This window comes from Carcharodon carcharias, chromosome 6, assembly GCF_017639515.1.
Source record: "Carcharodon carcharias isolate sCarCar2 chromosome 6, sCarCar2.pri, whole genome shotgun sequence".
Classification (NCBI taxonomy): Eukaryota; Metazoa; Chordata; class Chondrichthyes; order Lamniformes; family Lamnidae; genus Carcharodon; species Carcharodon carcharias.
This window is the reverse complement of record NC_054472.1, coordinates 86,965,448-86,987,464: the sequence shown is the minus strand read 5'-3', so window position 1 is coordinate 86,987,464 and position 22,017 is coordinate 86,965,448. Positions and strand designations below refer to the sequence as shown.

Genomic DNA, 22,017 nt, shown 5'->3' with positions numbered 1-22,017 from the left:
GCTCCCCTTAGCCAACTTCGACTGACTTTGGCTGATGTCTGGGATCAAATCAACTGCACTATTCACTTTCACTTTGCTGGTACAAGAGAAGACTCAACATAGAGAGAACAATTTGTTATTTTATTCCTGACAAAAATGAACAGTTTTGCTCAGCAGCAATAATTCCGATTGAAATTGAACACAAGGGGAAAGGTATTTTTCTGATGAATATTTGTGCATAATACCACTCTTAAGTCCTATTTTGATTAGTTTAGATACAATATTTGTTTCCATTTTTATTTCTGTGCAGTCATCTTAAAGAAGCATGATATTTAGGGAAAGTAGTTTGTTACAGTTTCTATCATTTTATATGTGTGCCATTTTCAATCCCAGCATACCATATGGACAGCACATGGTCATTGAAGTGCTGGCCTTCCTGATATAAATGTAACTGGTGCTGTACAATTCTCCTGTTTTTCTCCTTAACCCACAATTGTGATTTTTAAAAACTCTTTTTGCAATGATATAGCACAGTCCCTAATGACACCATACAGGACAAAGCAGCCCACATGATAGGCTCCACATCCACCTTCACTCGCTCCACCGCCAACGCACAGTAACAACAGCAACAAGATGCACTGCAAGAATTCACCAAGGCTCCTTAGACAGCACCTTCCAAACTCATGACTACTACCATCTAGAAGGACAAGGACAGCAGATAGTTGGGAACACCATCACCTGGAAGTTCCCCTCCAAGTCACTCACCATCCTGAGTTGGAAATATACTACTATTCCTTCACTGTCGCTGGGTCAAAATCCTGGAACTCCCTTCCTAACAGCACTGTGGGTGTACCTACACCACATGAGTGCAGTGGTTCAAGAAAGCAGCTCACCACCACCTTCTCAAGGGCACCTCGGGATGGGCAATAAATGCTGGCCCAGCCAATGAAGCCCACATCCCGTGAATGAATAAAAAAAATTATAAAAATAAAATCAATGCTGGCAGGAATTTGGTATAATTATGTTCTTTGTTTGCATTTAATATGAACACTTTATAAATATGCAGTAGTGCTTAATGAAGTACATAATATAAGAACGAAAGTCTTGCATTTATATAGCACTTTTTACAACCACTGGATGTCTCAAAGCACTTCACAGCCAATTAAGTCCTTTTGAAGCAAAACATGGCAGCTAATTTGCACTCAGTGAACTCCCACAAACTGCAGTGTGATAATGACCAGATAATTTGCTTTTTTGTGATGTTGATTGAGAGATAAATATTGGGCAGGACACCATGAATAACTCCCCTGCCTTTCTTTAAAATAGTGCCATGGGATCTTTTAAACCCACCTGAGCAAGCAGATGGGGACTTAGTTTAACGTCTCATCCAAAAGATGGCACCTCCGACAGTGCAGCGCTCCCTCAGTACTGCACTGGAGCGTCAGCTTTGAATTTTGTGCTCAAGCCCAGAAATTGGGCTTGAATCCAGAACTTTATGACTCGGATATGAGAATACTACCAACTCAGCCACGGCTGGCACTAACTGAATTATATTTGTTGGTGTTTTCATAGAATAAAATAATAAGCATTCGGCCTATTTAGTTTTGCTAATGGAAAATTTTCTTCGGTTTGGTATTATTCTTTAAATGAATCACAATATCAGGATGTGACCACAGGACAAATAGTGACAAAACAGACTCATCAGTTCATGGAGTGAGAGAAATGGATGCCTCAAACTGCGCATTATATATGAATTATAATTTTCCTCTTTGGCCCTCCGATAGGCACTAGACAGGTGAAGTGTCTCTGCACCTCCAGATGAAGCAGCCATTTAAATTTTCTACTTTTCTTCACTTGTCTCATGGCAAGACCTAAATTTGGGATGGGGGGGTGGAGAAAGGAGAGATTTGCAGAAACAGTTCTGATCACCAGATGCCCAAAGGGGTGAAATTCAACATATTTTCGGTATCTGTGCATCTTTGAGGTGTTCCTGAAACTCCCCCAGTCCATTTGGCTGGCACAGGATTCCAGTGTCAGCCCCACGGACAGCTTTTTTGATTATTCTACTGTTTTGGACACCCTGTGACCATACTGAGAGAAACACGAATGGGATGGCTATGATCATCCTCTCCTGGTTCAGTTAAATAACAAGAGTAGCCTAGGCCTCCTGACACTGTAAGCACCTTCCCACCCAATTTGGGACCAGTCCAGAAATGTAAAGCAGCATTAATGGAGTGTATGTTTGACATAACAGTTCTACAACTCCAATTGCTCTTTTCTGTACTTGGGAATTATTCTGAAGGTGCAAGCAAGAGAAAAAATCCACCTCTGATATTAAGTAATAACTGGGAAATGGTCAGAGTCAGAGAACACCTCGGCAAAAGGAATCATAATATGATGAAGATTTAGGGTTATGATGGAAAAGAATGGCTACGAAAACATTTAGCTTCAGAAGAGAAGATTATGAGGAACAAGATTGGGAAATTGGACTGTGAAAGACTGTTAGAAGGGAAAATCTATTAAATTGATGACTGTGTGGTGCTGCTTCTTGAACTTACTCTGCTCTTGTGAATTTTCTCCATCTCCGGCAATTATCTTCACTAACATATATTACAAGACCACCAAATCCCATATATGCCTGGAGAATACTTCATTCCATTCCAAATCCTAGGCTTGTGGCTTGAATGTCCATGACCAAGAGTGACTCGGTAGCACCACTACTGGCCGAGCCCTAAATGACATAGCTGCTCGACTGGTTCTGCAGCAGGTGATGAAGGAACCAACAAGAGGGAAAAACATACTTGACCTCATCCTCACCAACCTGCCCTGCCGCAGATCCGTCCATGATAGTATTAGTAGGAGTGACCACAGCACAGTCATTGTGGAGACGAAGTCCCGCCTTCACATTGAGGATACCTTTCATTGTGTTGTGTGGCACTACATCATGCTAAGTGGGATAGATTTCGAACAGATCTAGCAGCTCGAGACTGGGCCTTGAGACTGGGCATCCGTGAGGCGCTGTGGGCCATCAGCAGCAGCAGAATTGAACTCAAACACAATCTGTAACCTCATGGGCCAGCATATCCCCCACTCTACCATTACCATCAAGCCAGGGGATCAACCCTGGTTCAATGAAGAGTGCAGGAGGGCATGCCAGGAGCAGCACCAGGGAGACCTAAAAATGAGGTGTCAACCTGGTGAAGCTATAACACAGGGCTACTTGTGTACCAAACAGCATAAGCGAGCTAAGCGATCCCAAAACCAATGGATCAGATCTAAGCTTTGCAGTCCTGCCACATCCAGTCGTGAATGGTGGTGGGCAATTAAACAACTCACTGGAGGAGGAGGCTCCACAAGTACCCCCATCCTCAATGATGGAGGAGCCCAACACATCAGTGCAAAAGAAAAGGCTGAAGCATTCTTAACAATCTTCAGCCAGATCTGCTGAGTGGATGATCCATGTCGGTCTCCTCCGGAGGTCCCCAGCATCACAGAGGCCAGTCTTCAGCCAATTCAATTCACTCCATGTGATATGAAGAAATGGCTGAAGGCACTGGGTTCTACAAAGGCTATGGTCCCTGACAACATTCCGGCAATAGTGCTGAAGACTTGTGCTCCAGAACTTGCCATGCCCTTAGACAAGCTGTTCCAGGACAGCTACAACACTGGTATCTACCTGCTTTTGTGGAAAATTGCCCAGGTATGAGCTGTACACAAAAAGCAAGACAAATCCAACATGGCCAATTATCACTCCATCTGTCTACTCTCGACCATCAGTAAAGTAATGGAAGGGGTCATCAACAGTGCTATCAAGCAATACTTGCTTAGCAATAACCTGCTCACTGATGCCCAGTTTGGGTTCTGCCAGGGCCACTCAGCTCTTGACCTCATTACAGTCCTGGTTCAAACATGAACAAAAGAGCTGAACTCCGAGGTGAGGTGAGAGTGACTGCCCTTGACCTCAAGGCAGCATTTGACCAAGTGTGGCATCAAGGAGCCCTAGCAAAACTGGAGTCAATGGGAATCAGGGGGAAAACTCTTTGCTGTTTGGAGTCATACCTAGCACATAGAAAAATGGTTGTGGTTGTTTGAGGTCAGTCATCTCAGCTCCAGGACATCACTGCGGGAGTTCCTGAGGGCAGTGTCCTAGGCCCAACCATCTTCAGCTGCTTCATCAATGACCTTCCTTCCATCATAAGGTTAGAATTGGGGGTGTTCGCTGATGATTGCACGATGTTCAGCACCATTCGCAGCTCCTCAGCTACTGAAGCAGTCCATGTCCAAATGCAGCAAGACCTGGACAATATCCAGGCTTGGGCTGACAAGTGGCAAGTAATATTCACACCACAGTAGTGTCAGGCAATGACCATCTCCAACAAATGAGAATCCAACCATCGCCCCTTGATGTTCAATGGCATTGCCATCATTAACACCTCCACTATCAACATCTGTTGACCAGAAACTGAATTGGATAAATATTGTGGCTACAAGAGCAGGTCAGAGGCTAGGAATTGTGTGATGAGTAACTCAAATCCTGGCTCCCCAAGTCTTGTCCACCGTCTACAAGGCACAAGTCAGGAGTGTGATGTAATACTCCCCACTTGCCTGGATGTGTGCAGTTCCCAAACACTCAAGAAACTTGACACCGTCTAGGACAGAGCAGCCTGCTTGATTGGCACCACATCTACAAACATTCACTCCCTCTACACTGACGCACAGTAGCAGCAGTGTGTACCATCTACAAGGTGCACTGCAGGGATTCACCAAGGCTCCTTAGAAAGCACCTTCCAAACCCACGACCACTACCATCTAGAAGGACAAAGGCAGCAGATAGATGGGAACATCACCACCTGGAAGTTCCCCTCCAAGTCATTCACCATCATGAGTTGGAAATATATTGCCGTTCCTTCACTGTCGCTGGGTCAAAGTCTTAGAACTTCTTCCCTAACAGCACTTTGGGTGTACCTACAGCAGATGGACTGCAGCAGTTCAAGAAAGCAGCTCACCATCACCTTCTCAAGGGCAACCAGGGATGAGTAATACATGCTGCCTCACATCCCGTGAATGGATAAAAAAAAATCTGGCCATTATTACATTGGTGGTTGAGGGAGTTTGCTGTGTGAACCTTTCCTATATTATAATGGTGAGTACACTTTAAAATTACTTCATTGGTTAAAGTGTTTTGGGACATTGTGAAGTTGTGAAGGGTGCTCTGTAACTTAATATCTTTCTTCCTATTCCTTTTGTCCATTTACTTAACTGAGATGATCTGTTATATCGCTCTGTGCATTATTCATTTCCATATATGTATTGTTTGCCTCTTAGTTTTCAGTTCTTCTGAATGTTCAGACCCACAATGTAAACTGGCTTGTAGAGATGCTGATTGACTTGTTCATTCTCAGCATTTTTTGTTTGCCTCAAATAGATCGCTTGCTTCCTCCTGACTTGAGCCATAGGACATAAAGAGAGAGGCACAAGGAGCATTGCAACATTAACGAAAATATATTTGAATCTCAGTGTAGTATCAATCCATTTATAGAAATTATCCAAATTATTTCTTGTTGCTCTGTCAAAGTTTTTCATTAATCTGTGACCTAATCTGCATTTCTGGAAACCAATTTTAAATGGTTTAGTTTATATCTCATTTAATTTGCCATAAAACTGAATTAAATAGCTGATGAACTTTTCTTTGATCAGGACAGTGAAGATTCCAGACTCTGCAGATGGACTTGGATTCCAGATTCGAGGATTTGGCCCATCAGTTGTCCACGCTGTTGGCCGAGGTAAAAAGATAATGGTTTCTAGACATATTTAATACAAGCTACTTGCAAGCAGCTGGCTAAAAGCTGTGCCCTGAGGCCAGTTAAAGGTAGATTATTTTCAGCTACTGTTTTAAACCAACCACAAGCCTAGCACATATTCTCAAGGGTTGACACTGCCAAGTTGTTTGCCTTCATGGTGTGCTGTTAAAACTTGTGTTCTGTGGATGTGTTGCATACAATTGGCTATTGAATCGTTTTAAAGCTTTGTTATTGATGATAAAGTATAATTTGTAAACAGCAGAAGACTGCAAACACATATAAATCAATTTCTTTCAACAAATGTGTGACTTTAGCCAAACAACATCCATTTTCATATAACAGACATCTGTTCTCAAAGCAAACAGCTGAGATCTTTTTTATAAGCAACCAGAAACATTGGAATGGCTAGAAGTCTGATTTGGTTATCAGAATACGGGTAACAGCTGCTAATATTAGTTGTTCCTGTACATCTTTTCTGCCTTACATTTATTGATATATCAAAACTGAACAAATTGCCCTCTATACAGAATGAATAAATGAAATAAATACAGACAATGGGACAAGATTTCCTTTGTAGCAAAACTGTAAATGCATTCTCCAATCAAATAGATGATCCGAGCTATTTAGCCAAGAATAATGTTTATTATTCTCCCTTTGTAGACTATTTGACAAAATGAATGAGTCTAGGCATTGAATGTAAGGACGGAATTTCCGTGCCAGCTGGCATTGGGCGTGTTTGGCGATGTGAGCGGACAGTATGGCGAGAAGGCCAACAAATGGTTTCATGACGTTGTGAAACCAGTTTGCAATTGTCCGCTCTGCCTGTCGATGGTGGGCCACATTTCCTGCTATCGGACGTCAGGAACATCATTGCAATGTGTCTACATATCATTATAAGGCCAGCCTGCCAGAATCATCCCCCCCCCACCACCCCCCACCGGCTGGATCATCCGCCCACATCAGCGGGAAAACACATCGGTGCAAAACATGTCTTGACAAATGTGATGTGTAGAATTTGGGACTAATCATAAGGGCCTTGCTCACATCACGGACATCCAAGGAACAGAAGATGCTGGGGTCCAACAGCAGTGGGACCCTGGAAGAACATCCAAGGCACGCTGGGTAGATTCTCATGGACATGGCTCTGCTGCGAAGCAGCTCATGGAAGGCGGAAAGTTACCTTTGAGGGTCTGCTCACAACGGACGACAGTTGAGGAGGTGGAGGGGAAGGTCCAGCTGTGTTTGGGAGAGGAAGATGTACCAAGGTGGAGGAGCCAGGAGAGGAGGGCCTAGGATCAACTGGGAGAGGAAGATGTGTCAGATGAAGGTGAGGTAGGGAGCAAGTGAACATATGTGTCGCGGGGTGAGCTTGGCAGGTGGGTGATTGGAGGTGTTTGGGGTGGTGCGGTTGGGAGGGTGGGGATGATGGTGTCGAGGAGGTTGGGAGGGGGGTGGGACAACGGGGAGAAGAGGGAGTGTCAGGGGAGAAGAGAGAAACTGGAGAGGTAGGTGTAGGGGGGGTGGAAGGTGTAATGGAAGGAGTTTGGAGGGGGGGAGGAGTCCAGAGAGGGGAAGGAGTGCAGGGGCGGAAGGGGTACAGGGGGTGGAAGATGTAAAGTTGGAAGAAGAAGTAAAGGTGGAGGAAGGAGTAAGGTTGGTGGAAGAAGGATGTCTGAAGGAGTTAGAAAGGGGGAAGGACTAATCTGGAGAGGGGAGTTTGAGCAGCGGTGGGGAAAGATTAAGGGTGGGAGTCCGAGGACGGGAAGGAGTTCAAAAGGGGAAGGAGTCTTACAGTAGGTGGGTGGGGGCGAGGGGATATCCAGGTGAACGTGCAAGGGAGGGCTCTGTTGAGTCCATGACTGCCCCCTGGGGAGCAAAGTGAGGGTGTGCAGGTGCGAGGGAATGGTGAGAATGACCAAGGGCAGAGTGAGATAGTTGAATGGGAGTGTGAGGGTTCAATGGTATTGACAGAAGGGACGGCGAGGTTGGTTGGTGGGGTCTCGGAGGCAGACACAGACCCTGGGGGTGGGAAGGAGGAGGTCAGAGAGGTTAATGTGGATGGGGTGGGATTCTCAGGAAGGAAGGGAACGTGTTGACGGAAAGTCTATTGGTGAGTAGTGGGGGGGGTGGAAAGGACAGGGGACCTGAAGGAAAATGTTAGATACACCATGCTTGCAAACTCGAAAGTGAAATGAGAGTCATTTGGGGGGGCTCGAGATCAGGTGCTGCATGGGAGTGTGATCAGTGGGTGGGCGGAGATGCAAGTCAGCTCAGATGGACAACTGAATGCGAACCTCAGCAGGCAGCATTGAAAATGCTCAGGACATTGAGATGTGTGTGATACGGGAAGGATCCACATGTGTGGGAGAGTGCTTGCACGAGGCTCCAAAAGACCCTGCCACACACACACTTCTCCCTCCAGTATCACTCGCGGGCTGGCTGCGTGCAGCTGAACTGCGATTGGGCGGGGGTGCGGGGAATGCAGTGGGAGGACTCACAAAGCTTGTCAATGAAGCTGAAAGGCATCATTACATATTATTCAGTGAAAGTGAATATATTTCCAGATTGTAAAATGGCAGAATGTGTTCATCCATGCAACCAACTGCGATCAGAATTTCTTAACTTTTGAACGCCTTACGCTTCTAGTTGCTGCCCTGATGTCTGCAGCAGGGGTGGAGACAGCCTTTGCAATGGTTGGCCCTGTTGCCCCTGATGCCTTTGGAGTGGGTCCTCTGGAGGGCCGAGGCTTTGGGGGCCCAACTTGCTTTCGCTGTCCTTCTATGGACCAGCTGCTCCCTCTGCGGTGACAGAGGACGAGTTTGAGGGGGGGTCACAGGCAAAAGGGGCTCATAGGGAGAAGACAGCCTCTGATATTCCCGAATGGATGACCCAGGGGTGTCCAGTTGCCAATCCTCCTCCCTTTGGGTGCCCGAGGGCCCCGGCCTGACTCCTTGAGGTGAAGGAGCACCTGGGGGGAGGTTGAGGTGCCCCATTTCCCCCTCGCGTCACCAATGTAGGAATTCTGCGATGGAATGCAGGTTTGCGCAGATCTCCTCGTTCTGCTGGACCAGGGTCACCATGGCATCCACCATCTTCCCCATGGAGATCTCCATGCATGCATGCACGTGAGAGCACCACTTCATCAGAGAGCAGGCGACACTGTCCTCTGACACGCGTGTCACTCTGCTAAGGGTTTCTAACAGCTCTCTGTGATGTTTCCTAGCCTTTTGTTCACTCTCCAGGATAAGCTGGAAGGCCAAATCCAGAGGCCCGTCATCTGACTCGGACCTGACAGATGCCTCTTCCCCAGTGGCCCTTCGAGTGCTGGGGAGCAGGGCTGAGCCTGCCCCCTCCTGCCGCAGACACATGTCCATGCGATGATCACCAGATTGTGAACCCAAGCCTGCTCTCGATCTAGGTCCCACCAAGGTGTGTGTCTCTGCACCGGTGGAGAGTGCTGTGATGGGTCTTCCAGGCTGCTTATTTCCAGCTCTTCAATGGAGGAGGAGTCTTCTTGGCTGGAGGTGGGGACGTGGATGGAGCTGAGGGACTGGCTGGCTGAGGGTGTTGGTTGCTTGGCAGAGCTCCCTGTGAACCAAAGTAGAGATAATTAGTGCATGGCAGCAGAGTCAAAAGCAGGAGAGAGAGCCCTCACAGTTGTGCTGAGAGAGAGATGATGTGATGTAGGATCCTCATGTGGCGGGTGAATGAGAGCCTGCCTGCCATTGAACTGGCGTGTTTCCCGGGGATGCCTGATTAATGAGGTGAGATTGGGATGATATGGTGCGAAAACCCACCATTGTGGCTGGCGAGAAAAACATTCGTTTTTCCACCCGCTACTGCACTTAGTGCAAATCTGGGACGATTCCGCCCTAATTCAGATGAGGGAGGAACACTGACATATTGGGGCTGCAGAGCCTTGTGGTGGCTATCGCAGATTTTCTAAGGGACTGTAAAGCGGTTCTAAACATAGTTCAGGTATAGACAACACCTTCTAAGTCCAGGTTGTCAGCTGGAGAGTGTGGAAAAATAGAAATAAACAAGGACAAATTACTGAAGTGGAGTCACAAAATTACTTTGAAATATAGAAGCAAGAGTCAGCACAGTTTTACTATAGCGAATGGAACCAGGCCATAACTTTGATACATTGGAATATCAATTTTCAACATATCAAGAGTAAAACTGCTGGTCTTTCAACATTCATGCTGATTAAATGCTGAAGCATTCACAAGAATCTTCAGACAGAAGTGCCGAGTGGATGATCCATCTTGGCCTCCTCTGGAGATCCCAAGCATCACAGAGGCCAGTCTTCAGCCAATTCAATTCATTCCATGTGATGTGAAGAAATGGCTGAAGGCACTGGGTACTACAAAGGCTATGGGCCCTAACAACATTCTGGCAATCATGCTGAAGACTTGTGCTCCAGAACTTGCCGCGCCCCTAGCCAAGCTGTTCCAGTACAGCTACAACACTGGTATCTACCCGGCTATGTGGAAAATTGCTCAGGTATGTCCTGTACACAAAAAGCAGGACAAATCCATCCCGGTCAATTACCGCCCCATCAGTCTACTCTCCATCATCAGTGAAGTAATGGAAGGGGTCATCAACAGTGCTATCAAGCAGCACTTGCTTAGCAATAACCTGCTCACTGATGCCCAGTTTGGGTTCTGCCAGGGCCGCTCAGCTCCTGACCTTGTTACAGCCTTGGTTCAAACATGAACAAAAGAGCTGAACTCCCAAAGTGAAGTGAGCGTGACTGCCCTTGACATCAAGGCAGCATTTGACCGAGTGTGGCATCAAGGAGCCCTAACAAAACTGGAGTCAATGGGAATCAGGGGGAAAACCCTCCACTGGTTGGAGTCATACCTAGCACAAAGGAAGATGGTTGTGGTTGCTGGAGGTCAGCCATCTAAGCTCCAGGACATCACTGCAGGAGTTCCTGAGGGCAGTGTCCTAGGCCCAACCATCTTCAGCTGCTTCGTCAATGACCTTCCTTCCATCATAAGGTCACAAGTGGGGATGTTTGCTGATGATTGCAAAATGTTCAGCACCATTAGCGACTCCTCAAATACTGAAGCAGTCCATGTCCAAATGCAGCAAGACTTGGACAATATCCAGGCCTGGGCTGACAAATGGCAAGTAATATTCACGCCACACAAGTGTCAGGCGATGACCATCTCCAACAAGGGAGAATCCGCCCATCGATGAACATTTCCTTGTTGTTCAATGGCATTGCCAAAACTGAATCCTCCACTATCAACATCCTGGGGGTTACCGTTGACCAGAAACTGAACTCAACTAGCCATATAAATACTGTGGCTACAAGAGCAGGTCAGAAGCTAGGAATCTTGCGATGAGTAACTCACCTCCTGACTCCCCAAGCCTGTCCACCAACCACAGGGCACAAGTCAGGAGTGTGATGTAATACTCCCCAGTTGCTTGGATGAGTGCAGCACCGACAACACTGAAGCAGCTGGACACCAGCCAGGACAAAGCAGTCTGCTTGATCGGCACCACATCCACAAACATTCATTCCGTCCACCACTGATGCACAGTAGCAGAAGTGTGTAACACCTACAAGAAGCACTGCAGAAATTCACCAAGGCTCCTTAGACAGCACCTTCCAAACCCATGACCACTACAATCTAGAAGAACAAGGGCAGCAGATAGATGGGAAAACCACCACCTGGAAGTTCCCCTGCAAGTCACTCACCACCCTGACTTGGAAAGATATCGCCATTCCTTCACTGTCGCTGGGCTAAAATCCTGGAACTCCCTTCCTAACAGCATTGTGGGTGTATCTACAGCAGATGGATTACAACGGTTCATGAAGGCAGCTCATCACCACCTTCTCCAGGGCAACTAGGGATGGGCAATAAATGCTAGGCCAGCCAGCGAAGTTCTCATCCCGTAAGTGAATAAAAAATATAAATCTTGCTTTAAGTATTTGTGACAGACTCTTCAGTTTACTGCTGTATATATTGTGGTGGTGATATCTCTTTCGCTTGATATTTTATTGCATTTTGTTTTGAATATTTTACTGAATGTAGCAATTGCTATATTATTCAAAATGATCAAAATAACATGCTTCTGAAAGCTGGAAGAGGAACATTATTTGCTCTCTACATTGCCAAAGTGTTGATCAGTTCAGTAACATGAAATTTTCCTTATAATAGGAGAGTTCACAATAAATGGCTTTGAAAGCAAAGTAATTTGAAACCTATTAACCAATCTCAGAAAGCAGCTTGTTATTATTTAAGAGAAATATGAATCCTTACCATTTTTAAACCTCAAAAGCATTATGCCTACTGAGAGCATTTTAAAATAATTGTTGTATTCCCATAAACTAAAGCTTCAGCTGCAAGAATTTTGATCACACGAATATTCATGATCAGAGTAACAATCTTCTGGTTCATTTTGGTTTCACTGAGCTTCCATTCTATTTGCTGCACCCTATGTGTCACCTATGTTATTCTGTTCTCATGAAAGTTATCTCTTTTGCTGTGTGTTTTGTACTTTGCCAATTGTTTATCTGCAGCAATTTTAATTATGATGCACACGTTAGCTTTTTTCCTTAATTGTGAATATTGTGTTCATTGCAATTTCTGTCTTTGTTTCAGGAAATAAAATTTCTCTTAAGTATTGGTAATTTTTCGAAACATTAGGCCTTATAGAATTGTCTCTTTTTTGTGAAAAAGTACTACAATGTTAGTGAAACACAATACTGTATTTGCTTGCACCCACCCTGGATGCCCCTATACCTGGATTTCCAAAAGGCGTTTGATAAAGTGCCATACCAATGGTTTATAAGCAAGATACGGGCTCATGGAGCTGGAGGTAATATTTTAGCATGGATAGAGGATTGGTTAACAGACAGAAAGCATAAATGGTGCTTTTTAAGTTGACAGGCAGTGAATAGTGGAGTGCCGCAAGAGTCAGTGTTGGGGCAAATGCTATTTACAATCTACATTAATGACTTAGATGAAGAGACAGAGTGTAATGTATCTAAGTTTGCTGATGACACCAAGTTAGGTGGAAAGGTACAATGTGGAGAGGTCACAGAGAGGCTGCAAAGAGATCTAGACAGGTTAAGTGAGTGGGCAACAAGATGGCAGATGGATTATAATGTAGGGAAGTTTGAAGTTATTCACTTTGGTCATAAGAATAGAAAAGCAGAATTTTTTTTAAAGGTGTGAAACTTGTAAGCATTGATGTTCAAGATTTAGGTGTCCTCATAGAAGAAACACAAAAGGTTATTATGCAGGTGCAGCAAGTAATTAGGAATGCTAATAGCATCTTGGTCTTTATCACAAGGGGATTGGAATACACGAATAAAGAAGCCTAACTACAATTGTGCAGTGTTTTGATGGGACCACATCTGGAATACTGTGTGTAGTTTTGGTTTGCATATTTAAGAAACTAAATACTTGCATTGGAGGCAGTACAGCAAAGGTTCATTAAATTGGTCTCTGGGATGAGGGCTTGTCCTATGATTAGAGGCTGAGTAAATTGGCTTTGTATTCCCTGTAGTTTAGAGAGGCAATCTCATTGAAACCTACAAAATTCTGAAGGGGCTTGATAGGGCAAACGCTGAGAGATTGTTTCTGCTGATTGGGGAATCTAAAACATGGGGGAATCAGGATAAGGGGCTGATCATTTAGGACTGAATTGAGGTGAAATTACTTCACTCAAAGGGTTATGAATCTTTGGAATTCTCTACCCCAGGGAGTTGTGGATGTTCCATTGTCGAATACTTTTAATGCTGGGAGAGACAGACCTTTGGCCTCTGAGGGGATTAAGGGATATGCGGAGCTTTGGGGACAATGGAGTTGAAGTCCAATATCAGCCATGATCATATTGAAGGTTGGAGAAGGCTCAACGGGCCATATGTTCTACTCCTGCTCTTATTTCTTGTGCCCAAGTATTCCTGCACCATTGATAATTTTTGGAATCTCTGTTATTACTTTTGCAATTTTCCAGTGAAGCAGCAGTGACTTGCATTTGTAAAGTGCTTTCAATATAAGAATGTCCCAAAATGCTTACAGAGGTATGAGATAACTTATTCATAGCCAAAGATGGGGTGATTAGGAGTATTTTAAAGAGGAAATGGAGGAAGCGGAGCTGCTTGGGTTCAGGGAGGGAATTCTGGAGAGTGGGATCTAGGCAATCAAAGACATGGTCTTCAAACTGGGGCAAGGGTAGGATTCAAAGAATGTTTAAGTAAGTGGAATGGAGAATTCTCAGGGAGGACTATAGAGTTACAGGAGGAGGTTACAGAGATAAGGAAACCATGGAGGCATTTAATACAAGAACAAAAATGTTACATTTGTGAAATTGTAGAGTGTAAATTTAGATTAATGAAAATGGAGTGACAAATGAGAAAGACTTGAGCTGGAGTTTATGGAAGACGGAGGATGGGAGTCTAGCAAAAAGATTGTGAGAGTAATCTAGACTATCAAACTGATAGGCCAGTTTGAGGGTTTCAGTGACAAATTCAAACTGTCTTCTCTAAGTAATCCAAGGATCCTAAAGGAAATGGGGGAAGAAATAGCAAAAGCTGCAGAAATAATATTGTTTGATTGTATTGAGAATGGCTGTGTGTCAGAGTACTGGTTTTTTGAAAGGGAGGCAGAATTACCTGAGGTACTCATTGGCCAGTTAGTTTAATGTTCTGTGGTTGGGAAAATTTTGGAATCATTATTTAAAGAAAAGCTTACTAAATATTTAGAAAAGTAGAAAATAATTAAGACCAGAAAATTGCAGAAATATGTATCATGCTTGGCAAACCTTGAGTTCTTTGACCAGGGCCCATTTTCAAAACTTCCTCTGTGACATTGCTTGACTCTGCCCTGCCTCAGCTCAACTACTGATTAAATCCTCATCCATAGCTTTGTTACCTCTATATTTGACTATTGGTCTCCTGGCCAGCCTCTGACCTTGCACCCTACATAAACTTGAGCTCATCCAAAACTCTGCTGTCCAATTCTAACTTGCACCAAGTCCTGCTCATTCATCACCCCTGTGCTTACTGACCTACATTGGCTCCCAGTCCAGTAATACTTTGGCTTTAAAATTCTCATTCTTTTTTTCAAATCCTACCATGGCCTCCCCCCTCCCTATCTTTGTAATCTCTTCCAGTTCTACAACCCTTTAATATATCTGAGCTCCTCCAATCCTTAACTACCCCTGAATTTAATTGCTTCACCATTGGTGCCCATACCTTCAACTGCCAGGGCCTCAGCTCTGGAATTCTCTCCACCTCTCTACCTCTTTCTCTTCCTTTACAGTGTTTCTTAAAACGTATCTCTTTGGGCAGTTTTTTATAATCTATCCTGATACCTCCACTTATGATGACGCTTTTGTGTCAAGCCTGTGGAGGTTTTACTACATTAAAGGCGCTGTATAAATGAAAGTTATTGCCATATGATAGAGTGGGAAAATGAAGTGGTTTATATGATAATAATAGCTGAACCTTAGATGAATAAAAAAGCTAATGTGAAACTGGGTTTATGCCAAAATGTATAGCGTATAGAACCATAGAATCATAGAAAAATTAAGGCACAGAAAGAGGCCATTCAGCATGTCTGCACTGGCTGAAAAAACTAGCCATCCATTCTAATCCCACCTTCCAGCACCCGATCTATATATAACATTGACTTTCAGAAATGCTTTGAAAATGTTCTAAAAATTGGAGAAGATTAATGGGTATAGAATTAAAGGGTAACAAATTGAATATAAAAATGAGTTAGTATGGAGGAAGTGGCAGATTCTGAGGACAATTTCTCAGAGAGTTGGAAGTGTGTAGTGCTTTCTACCATGATTCTGTTCTAGCACTGTTTCTGTTCATTGCTTGCATCAATAATTTGGATATAGTGCTAGGGAAAGTGCTGTCCAAACTTGCAGAAACACTAAAACAGGAGGTGTAGTAAATTGCATTAGTAGATTCAATTCAACTAATTAATTCAACTAATGACATCCCATCTCCATACTGAGGATACCATCCATCGTGTTGAGTGGCACTGCCACCATGCTAAGTGGGATAGATTCAGAACAGATCTAGCAGTTCAAAACTTGGCATCCATAAGGCAGTGTGCAAACTTCCTCCCGCTCCAGTTATCACTTCCTGCTCTGATCACGTATCCTTCTATTCCCTTCTCTTTCACGGATGTAACAAGCTCCTCTTAAATACATTAACTGTATCTGCTGAGACAAGTCCATCTGGCAGTGAATTCCACATTCTCACCACTTTCCAGCTAAAGGAATGCCTCTTTTATTCTTTATTGCCAGCATGGACTCAATGGCCTCCTTCTGTGCCATTATGATTATGAATATGTTAATGTGCATTTTCTACTTCTGCCCATTTGTTTTGGACTCACCTACAAGTGGAAATAGTTTCTCCACATTTGATCCATTGATCCCCATTATAATTTTAAAAACCTCCATCAGTTTTCCTCTTTCAATCTTCCCTGATAGTTACCACCACCCCATTTTATACCACCTATGCAAATATTTCTGTACTTGCTTCAGTGCTCCAATATAATTTTTTGTACTAAAGATTTCAGAACTGCACATAATGAACAGAATTTAATTCCCCCTCAGGGCGCAGGCTGAGAGGCGTGAAGGGTCGTAGATTTGGGAGGGAAGGCAGGGGCTGGAGTCCCCATTGCCTTCCCAATTTCCCTAATCAAGTCAGCGGTGGGGCAGCTTGACTTGTGTTGCTAATTTAACAATTGGATCAATCTGTATTTCCAGACCTCTTTACTTCTCTGCACCATTTAGTTTCTTATCTTGCAACGAAGGATGAGGAGAAATGTTTTCACTCAAGGGTTGTGAATCCTTCGAATTCTGTAATCTGGAGAGCTGTGGATACTTAGTCATTGAATATAGTCATGACAGAGGTCAACGCGGTGAGGGCATTTCACAGTCGATGGAGGAGCTGGCGGACACAGAGTGTGCCCATGGTGCAAGCAATCGGAGGACTGCAGGGGACCAGACACATGCTCAGTTGGTGGTTGATGATGTGCCTCTGGAGTTATCCATGAGGCAGCAAATGCTGGACGTCCTGCAGGGTGTGCAGGAGGATCTGACGGGGATACATGAGGCTATGCTTGGCTTGGTCTCTGTGGTGGAGGAGTCTACGTGGACTATTGCCAATGCAATGAGCCTCATGGCCGAGCACCATGCATTCTCCAGGGAGAGAGTGGCAACTTTCATGGCGAGCCTCCTCCAGGAGACCAATCAGGGCTTCCTGGGAATGCGCGTGGACTAGCAAACCCTCACAGCGGCATTGACCTCAGCTGGGCACCAAGTTTCCCAGCTCGGTGCCCATCCATCTACGGTGAGCAGGGAAGTCCGAAGCGACCTCATGGAGCAGCAGCTGCCTGTCGTCTCTGCAGGCTCCTCTCAGGGCACTCCGGATGAGGGCAGCAGCTCCTCAGTCCCTCTGCCAGTGACCATTGCATCAGATGAGGCTGCGACGACTGGGGAGATGCCAACTGTGGAACTGGCAGCTCCCTCCCAGGTGGGGCCAGCACAGGGTCCAAGGGCCAGAGGTCATCGAGGCCAACAGGACAGCACAGTGGGCAGGCTGTCTCAGATGCCAGTGCCAGTGAGGGGACAGCACATAGACATAGCACCCAAAAGCCTAAATTTAAGGCACCTTAGGCATAGCACAGGTTTCTCACTGGTGCTTTTGCGTTGCCCCGCAATGAGATCATGATTAGTAGGTGTGGTGTTTTAACACCTTTGTCATTTTGTTTCCTTAAGGTCATTTTGTTATATCATTAAATTTAGACATGTGACCATGGCTGAGGGTGCCTGTTTTCCTCTGCAGGTGGATGGTTACCCATGATGTTATGAATGGGTTGTGGCACATTGAGCTTTATTGACAAGGCCCTTAGTTAATGTTCCTAACCAGGCAGATTTAGCACTCAGGTATCAAGTATGGAGCCTGCAGCAGAGGCTTTTGTTGGAGGTCCATCTGTGGTGTTCTAGCTGAAGGCTCATTAGGTTAAAGCCTCCCGGGTGTCCCAACCTCCTTCGAGTATGCCCAGGTCAGCATCTACCCCCTCAGCACTTCCCTGTGCGTGCTCAACCACGGACTCACTGCTGGACTCATCGTGTGCAGCCACAGCCACTGTGTCTACATCATCTTTGTCCACAGCGCCACCCCTTTCCAGCGTAAGATTGTGGGGATTGCAGCATGCAACCACTATCAGCGACACATGATCTGGGGGGTACTGGCGTGTGTCCCCTGAACGGTCCGGGCATCGGGAGCACATTTTGAGAAGACCGATGTTCTCTCCACCACAGCCCTTGTGGAGGTGTGGCTCCTATTATACCACTGCTCAGCTTCTGTTCTTGGATGGCAGAGAGGTGTCATGAGCCACCTTCTGAGGGGATAGCTCTTGCCATCCATTCAGTTGCGCTGGAGCACTGAAGAGCCCTGGCACCTGGGAGTGTTTGAGCATGTAGGCGTTGTGGGAGCTGCCTGGGTACCTTGCACAGACTTGTAGAATCAGCATCCTGTGATCACACACTATCTGCACATTCATGAGTGGAAGCCCTTCCTGTTGACGGAGGCACCGGGCTCACCTGCTGGTGCCTTGATGGTCACATGTGTGCAGTCTATAGCACCCTGGACACAGAGGAAGCCAGCAATGGCCGCGAAGCATCTGGCTTGCTATGGCTGACTTGCCTAATCCTAGCAGTAGTGGATGAACGTCAGCGCACGCCTGAACAGAGTGCCTGTAACCTGCTTGACACAAGTGTCGGCAGCTGATTGGGAGACACGGCAAAGATCACCCACTGACCCTGGGAAGAGCCAGAGGCATAGAAGTTGAGGGCAGCTGCGAACTTCAGAGCCACTGGCATGGGGTGCCCACCCACACAGCTAGTGGAGATCTCAGGGCCAATCATCTGACAGATATAGGTGACTGTCTCCCTTGAGAGACGGAGCCTCCTTCGGTACTGCGCCTCAGACATATTGAGGTAGCTGCTTCACCACCTGTATACCCTAGCAGCAGGATAGTGACTTCTTCTGCGTCCCCTTCCATCTTGGACTTCCTGTTGGTCCTGCACCCCATGTGCCTGCGCCTCTCCTCCCAAAGGCCACTCCCTCAGAGGCTGAATTTGCACTCCTTGCCTCCCCCCCCCCAACCTCTGGCCTTCCCTTTCTCCTCAGACGAGGTGCCCCCAGTGGAGAGCACAACTCCCATTCCCAGGCTAGGGGAAGGTTTCCTAAAACCTGCAGGCCCCAAAAAGGATCTTCACTGCAGAGTGCTGACCTGAAGGTTGTGAGCCCTGTCCAAGCAGCTGGTATGAATTTTGAAGTATTTCTGCTCACACAGGCAAGTATAGTAACTTTCAAAATTAAATACCTAACTGAGCACATTCATGACCCCACTGATCCCTCTTATCCCACCCATTGATGATGTTTATGCAAATGTGTCCTATCCGCCTGCCCGTTGCACCCGTGCGACGACCCGAAGATCGCACAGGCCCTGGAAAATCGCTGTCAGTCGGTGCCTCACGGGCCTTAAGTGGCCCGTTAATTAATGGCGGGCGCGCATCGGAAATCATCGTGCGCCCGCCCACTGAAATATTGCAATGGTACGCCGTGATGTCGGGACGCTTGCCTGACATCACCGCTCGTCATCTTACCCGTTGGCGTGCAGGGCTCCACTGTCACCAAACCCACTACGAGGGAGGGCATTAAATTCCGCCCAGCATGTGGGTAGGAACTGGAATGCATTACTTGAAAAAGTGGTGGTGGAAGTTTCAAATGTGGTTTTCAAAATGAAATTAGCTAAGTAATCAAAGGGAAAGCATTTGCACTTGCAGAAAGCTGGCATGGACTTGACGGGTCAAATGGCCTCCTATGTGTTGTAACCATTCTGTGATTCTGACAACCAATTTCTCCACCTAACTGAAAGCCCTAATCGCTAGTTCCAATCTAGGAGTTTTCTTCTGCACCCTCCCCATGGTTTTGATATTCTTCCTCTAATGGGTGCCCAATATTGAACACTGTTCGTGCTGATGCCTGATCAGTAATTTGTAAAGCTTTAGAAAAAGTTCCATGCTTTTGTACTCTATTTCTTTTTTAATAACTCCAAAGATTACATATGACTATTTTTACAGAATTCTCAATTTGTTCTTCCCCCATCAAATATTTGTGTGCGTACATCCCATTTAAATTTGTACCATGTAGTTTATATTGCTTCTCCTCATTTTTCCTGCTTAACTGTATTACTTAACACTTCTCTGCACTAAGTTTCATGTCTGTTCGGTTCCCCAATCTGCCATGTCCTCTTGAAGTCTATTGTCCATCTTATTATTTACCACATTTCTGAATTTTGTATCATCGGTAAACATTGAGATTATGCCTTGTGTACACATGCAAACAATTTCGTAATTTGGTACTTTGTCAAATGTCTTTTGAAAGTCAATCGCATTACTCTCACCTCCCTCTCTAATACTTCATCAAAGAACTCGGTCATATTAATCAAACAGGATTTGTCTTTCACAAATCCATGCTGACTTTCATTTATTCATGAACACTTTTCCAAATGTCAATTAATTTATCCTGAATAATTGTCTTTAAAAATATCCTGTTTGCATATAAATGTCATTCAGTGGAAAATAGAAGGTAAAGTCATTTGTCTGGGATTTTCTAAAATGCTCTCAGGTTAATTTTGCAATTTGCATGCCACTGGTGGCATCTCACATGCCAGCAAAGGTTATAAAATTAGATGTCCAATCATTTTCAATCAATCATATTTTATAATGCATGATTTGAGGCAAAAAAATGACATTGCATGACGGGCATACGCCAATATGTCAAATTCCCAGGCCTGAATAGCATGGCTGAGGGTGAGGCTCTACCAACAATGTAAGCTTTGCCTATAGGCACACACTGAAACGTTTGAGAGCTTGCCAGCTCAAGAAAACCTCAAGAAGAGAGATTCATTTTAAAATTTTTTTTGTTATTTTTGTGCCCCCTTGGCTGCATTTTACTCCATTTTTGCATGATTGTTTCTGTTTGCTTTGATCTGATATATTAGGCAAAGTCAAGGATGCATATTCCTTTGGGCTATTCATACCGTATAATTGAAATGAAGAAAAGACCAACAAATCAGCCTGAAATGCTTTGGCCACACCTATTACTACCAAAGACCTACTAGGGGATTCCTGTCTTCACAAACTTGCACAAACAAAAATGCACAGACTGCTAGAGATACGCTTTCTGTTGCCCATTGACTGACAGGGAATATTTGGACCAAGGATGGTTTTGCCCATAGAAATCAAGGTTACCATGGAATTCAATTTCATGTCATCTTAATCTTTCAAGCTGCCACAGGAGACATCTGTCATATGGAGCTTTGTATTTTTTTCCCTGTTAAAAGGATGCAAGTGCTCAACTAATTGAACAGTTATCACTAAATGACAAGGTTTCTTTGCATGCAAAGAGTCACATATAACACCCATGTGGGCATCAGAACTCTTGGTATCTATATCATGACCTTCATGAGAAAAAAGATTTTAGACTCAATTAATATTTAAGTATCTGATTGTAGAAACATTTGGTGTTGGCATGATTCTGGTTGAGACAAGGAACTTTTTTTGAAAAAAAAATCTAAAATCCTGGTTATTCACTGAAAGGATGAAGCCACAAGATTCCCTGGTTTAAAACAGAAGAATTTTTACTATACAAGAGTCAAACAAACGAAAGGCTAAATACTATCTTGGGTAACCATCTATACTTTAAATCTCAGAACCAACATTAAACATGAATTAACAGGCAAATTGCAGTCCACAATAAACTATGAATGACACAACAGCAGATCTTACGAATTGGCTCAGCAGTACACTTAGTATATATGTCATCAATCTCGGTCACAAAGCCTTTCAAAACTCTGTCTTCCTCACAAAGGGTTTCAGCTCCATTTCTTCTAGGATTTAGCCTGATTCCCAGTTGACAAAAGTGCACAACTAGCCCAAGTTGGATGAAGGGACCGATGCTATGGTTGCTAAATTTGCTGATGACACAACGATAGGTAGGAAAGTAAATTGTGAAGAGGACATAAGGAGACTACAAAAGAACATAGATAGGCTAAGTGAGTGGGTAAAGATCTGGAAAATGGAGTATAATGTGGGCAAATTGAAATTGTCCATTTTGGCAGGAAGAATAAAAAAGAAGCTTATTATGTAAATGGTGAGAGATTGCAGAGCTCTGAGA

General features: G+C 44.8%; 1 protein-coding gene across 3 annotated transcripts in view; it reads left to right on the top strand.

The window, feature by feature from the left end:
• The window catches only part of prex2 (phosphatidylinositol-3,4,5-trisphosphate-dependent Rac exchange factor 2), a 775,268-nt gene that overhangs the window by 393,057 nt on the left and 360,194 nt on the right, over positions 1-22,017 (top strand). For all 3 annotated transcript variants that reach the window (XM_041190559.1, XM_041190558.1, XM_041190560.1), the window contains exon 19: positions 5,677-5,762. In XM_041190559.1, the coding sequence (XP_041046493.1) occupies positions 5,677-5,762 (86 nt within the window). The remainder of the gene's footprint in view (positions 1-5,676; positions 5,763-22,017) is intronic.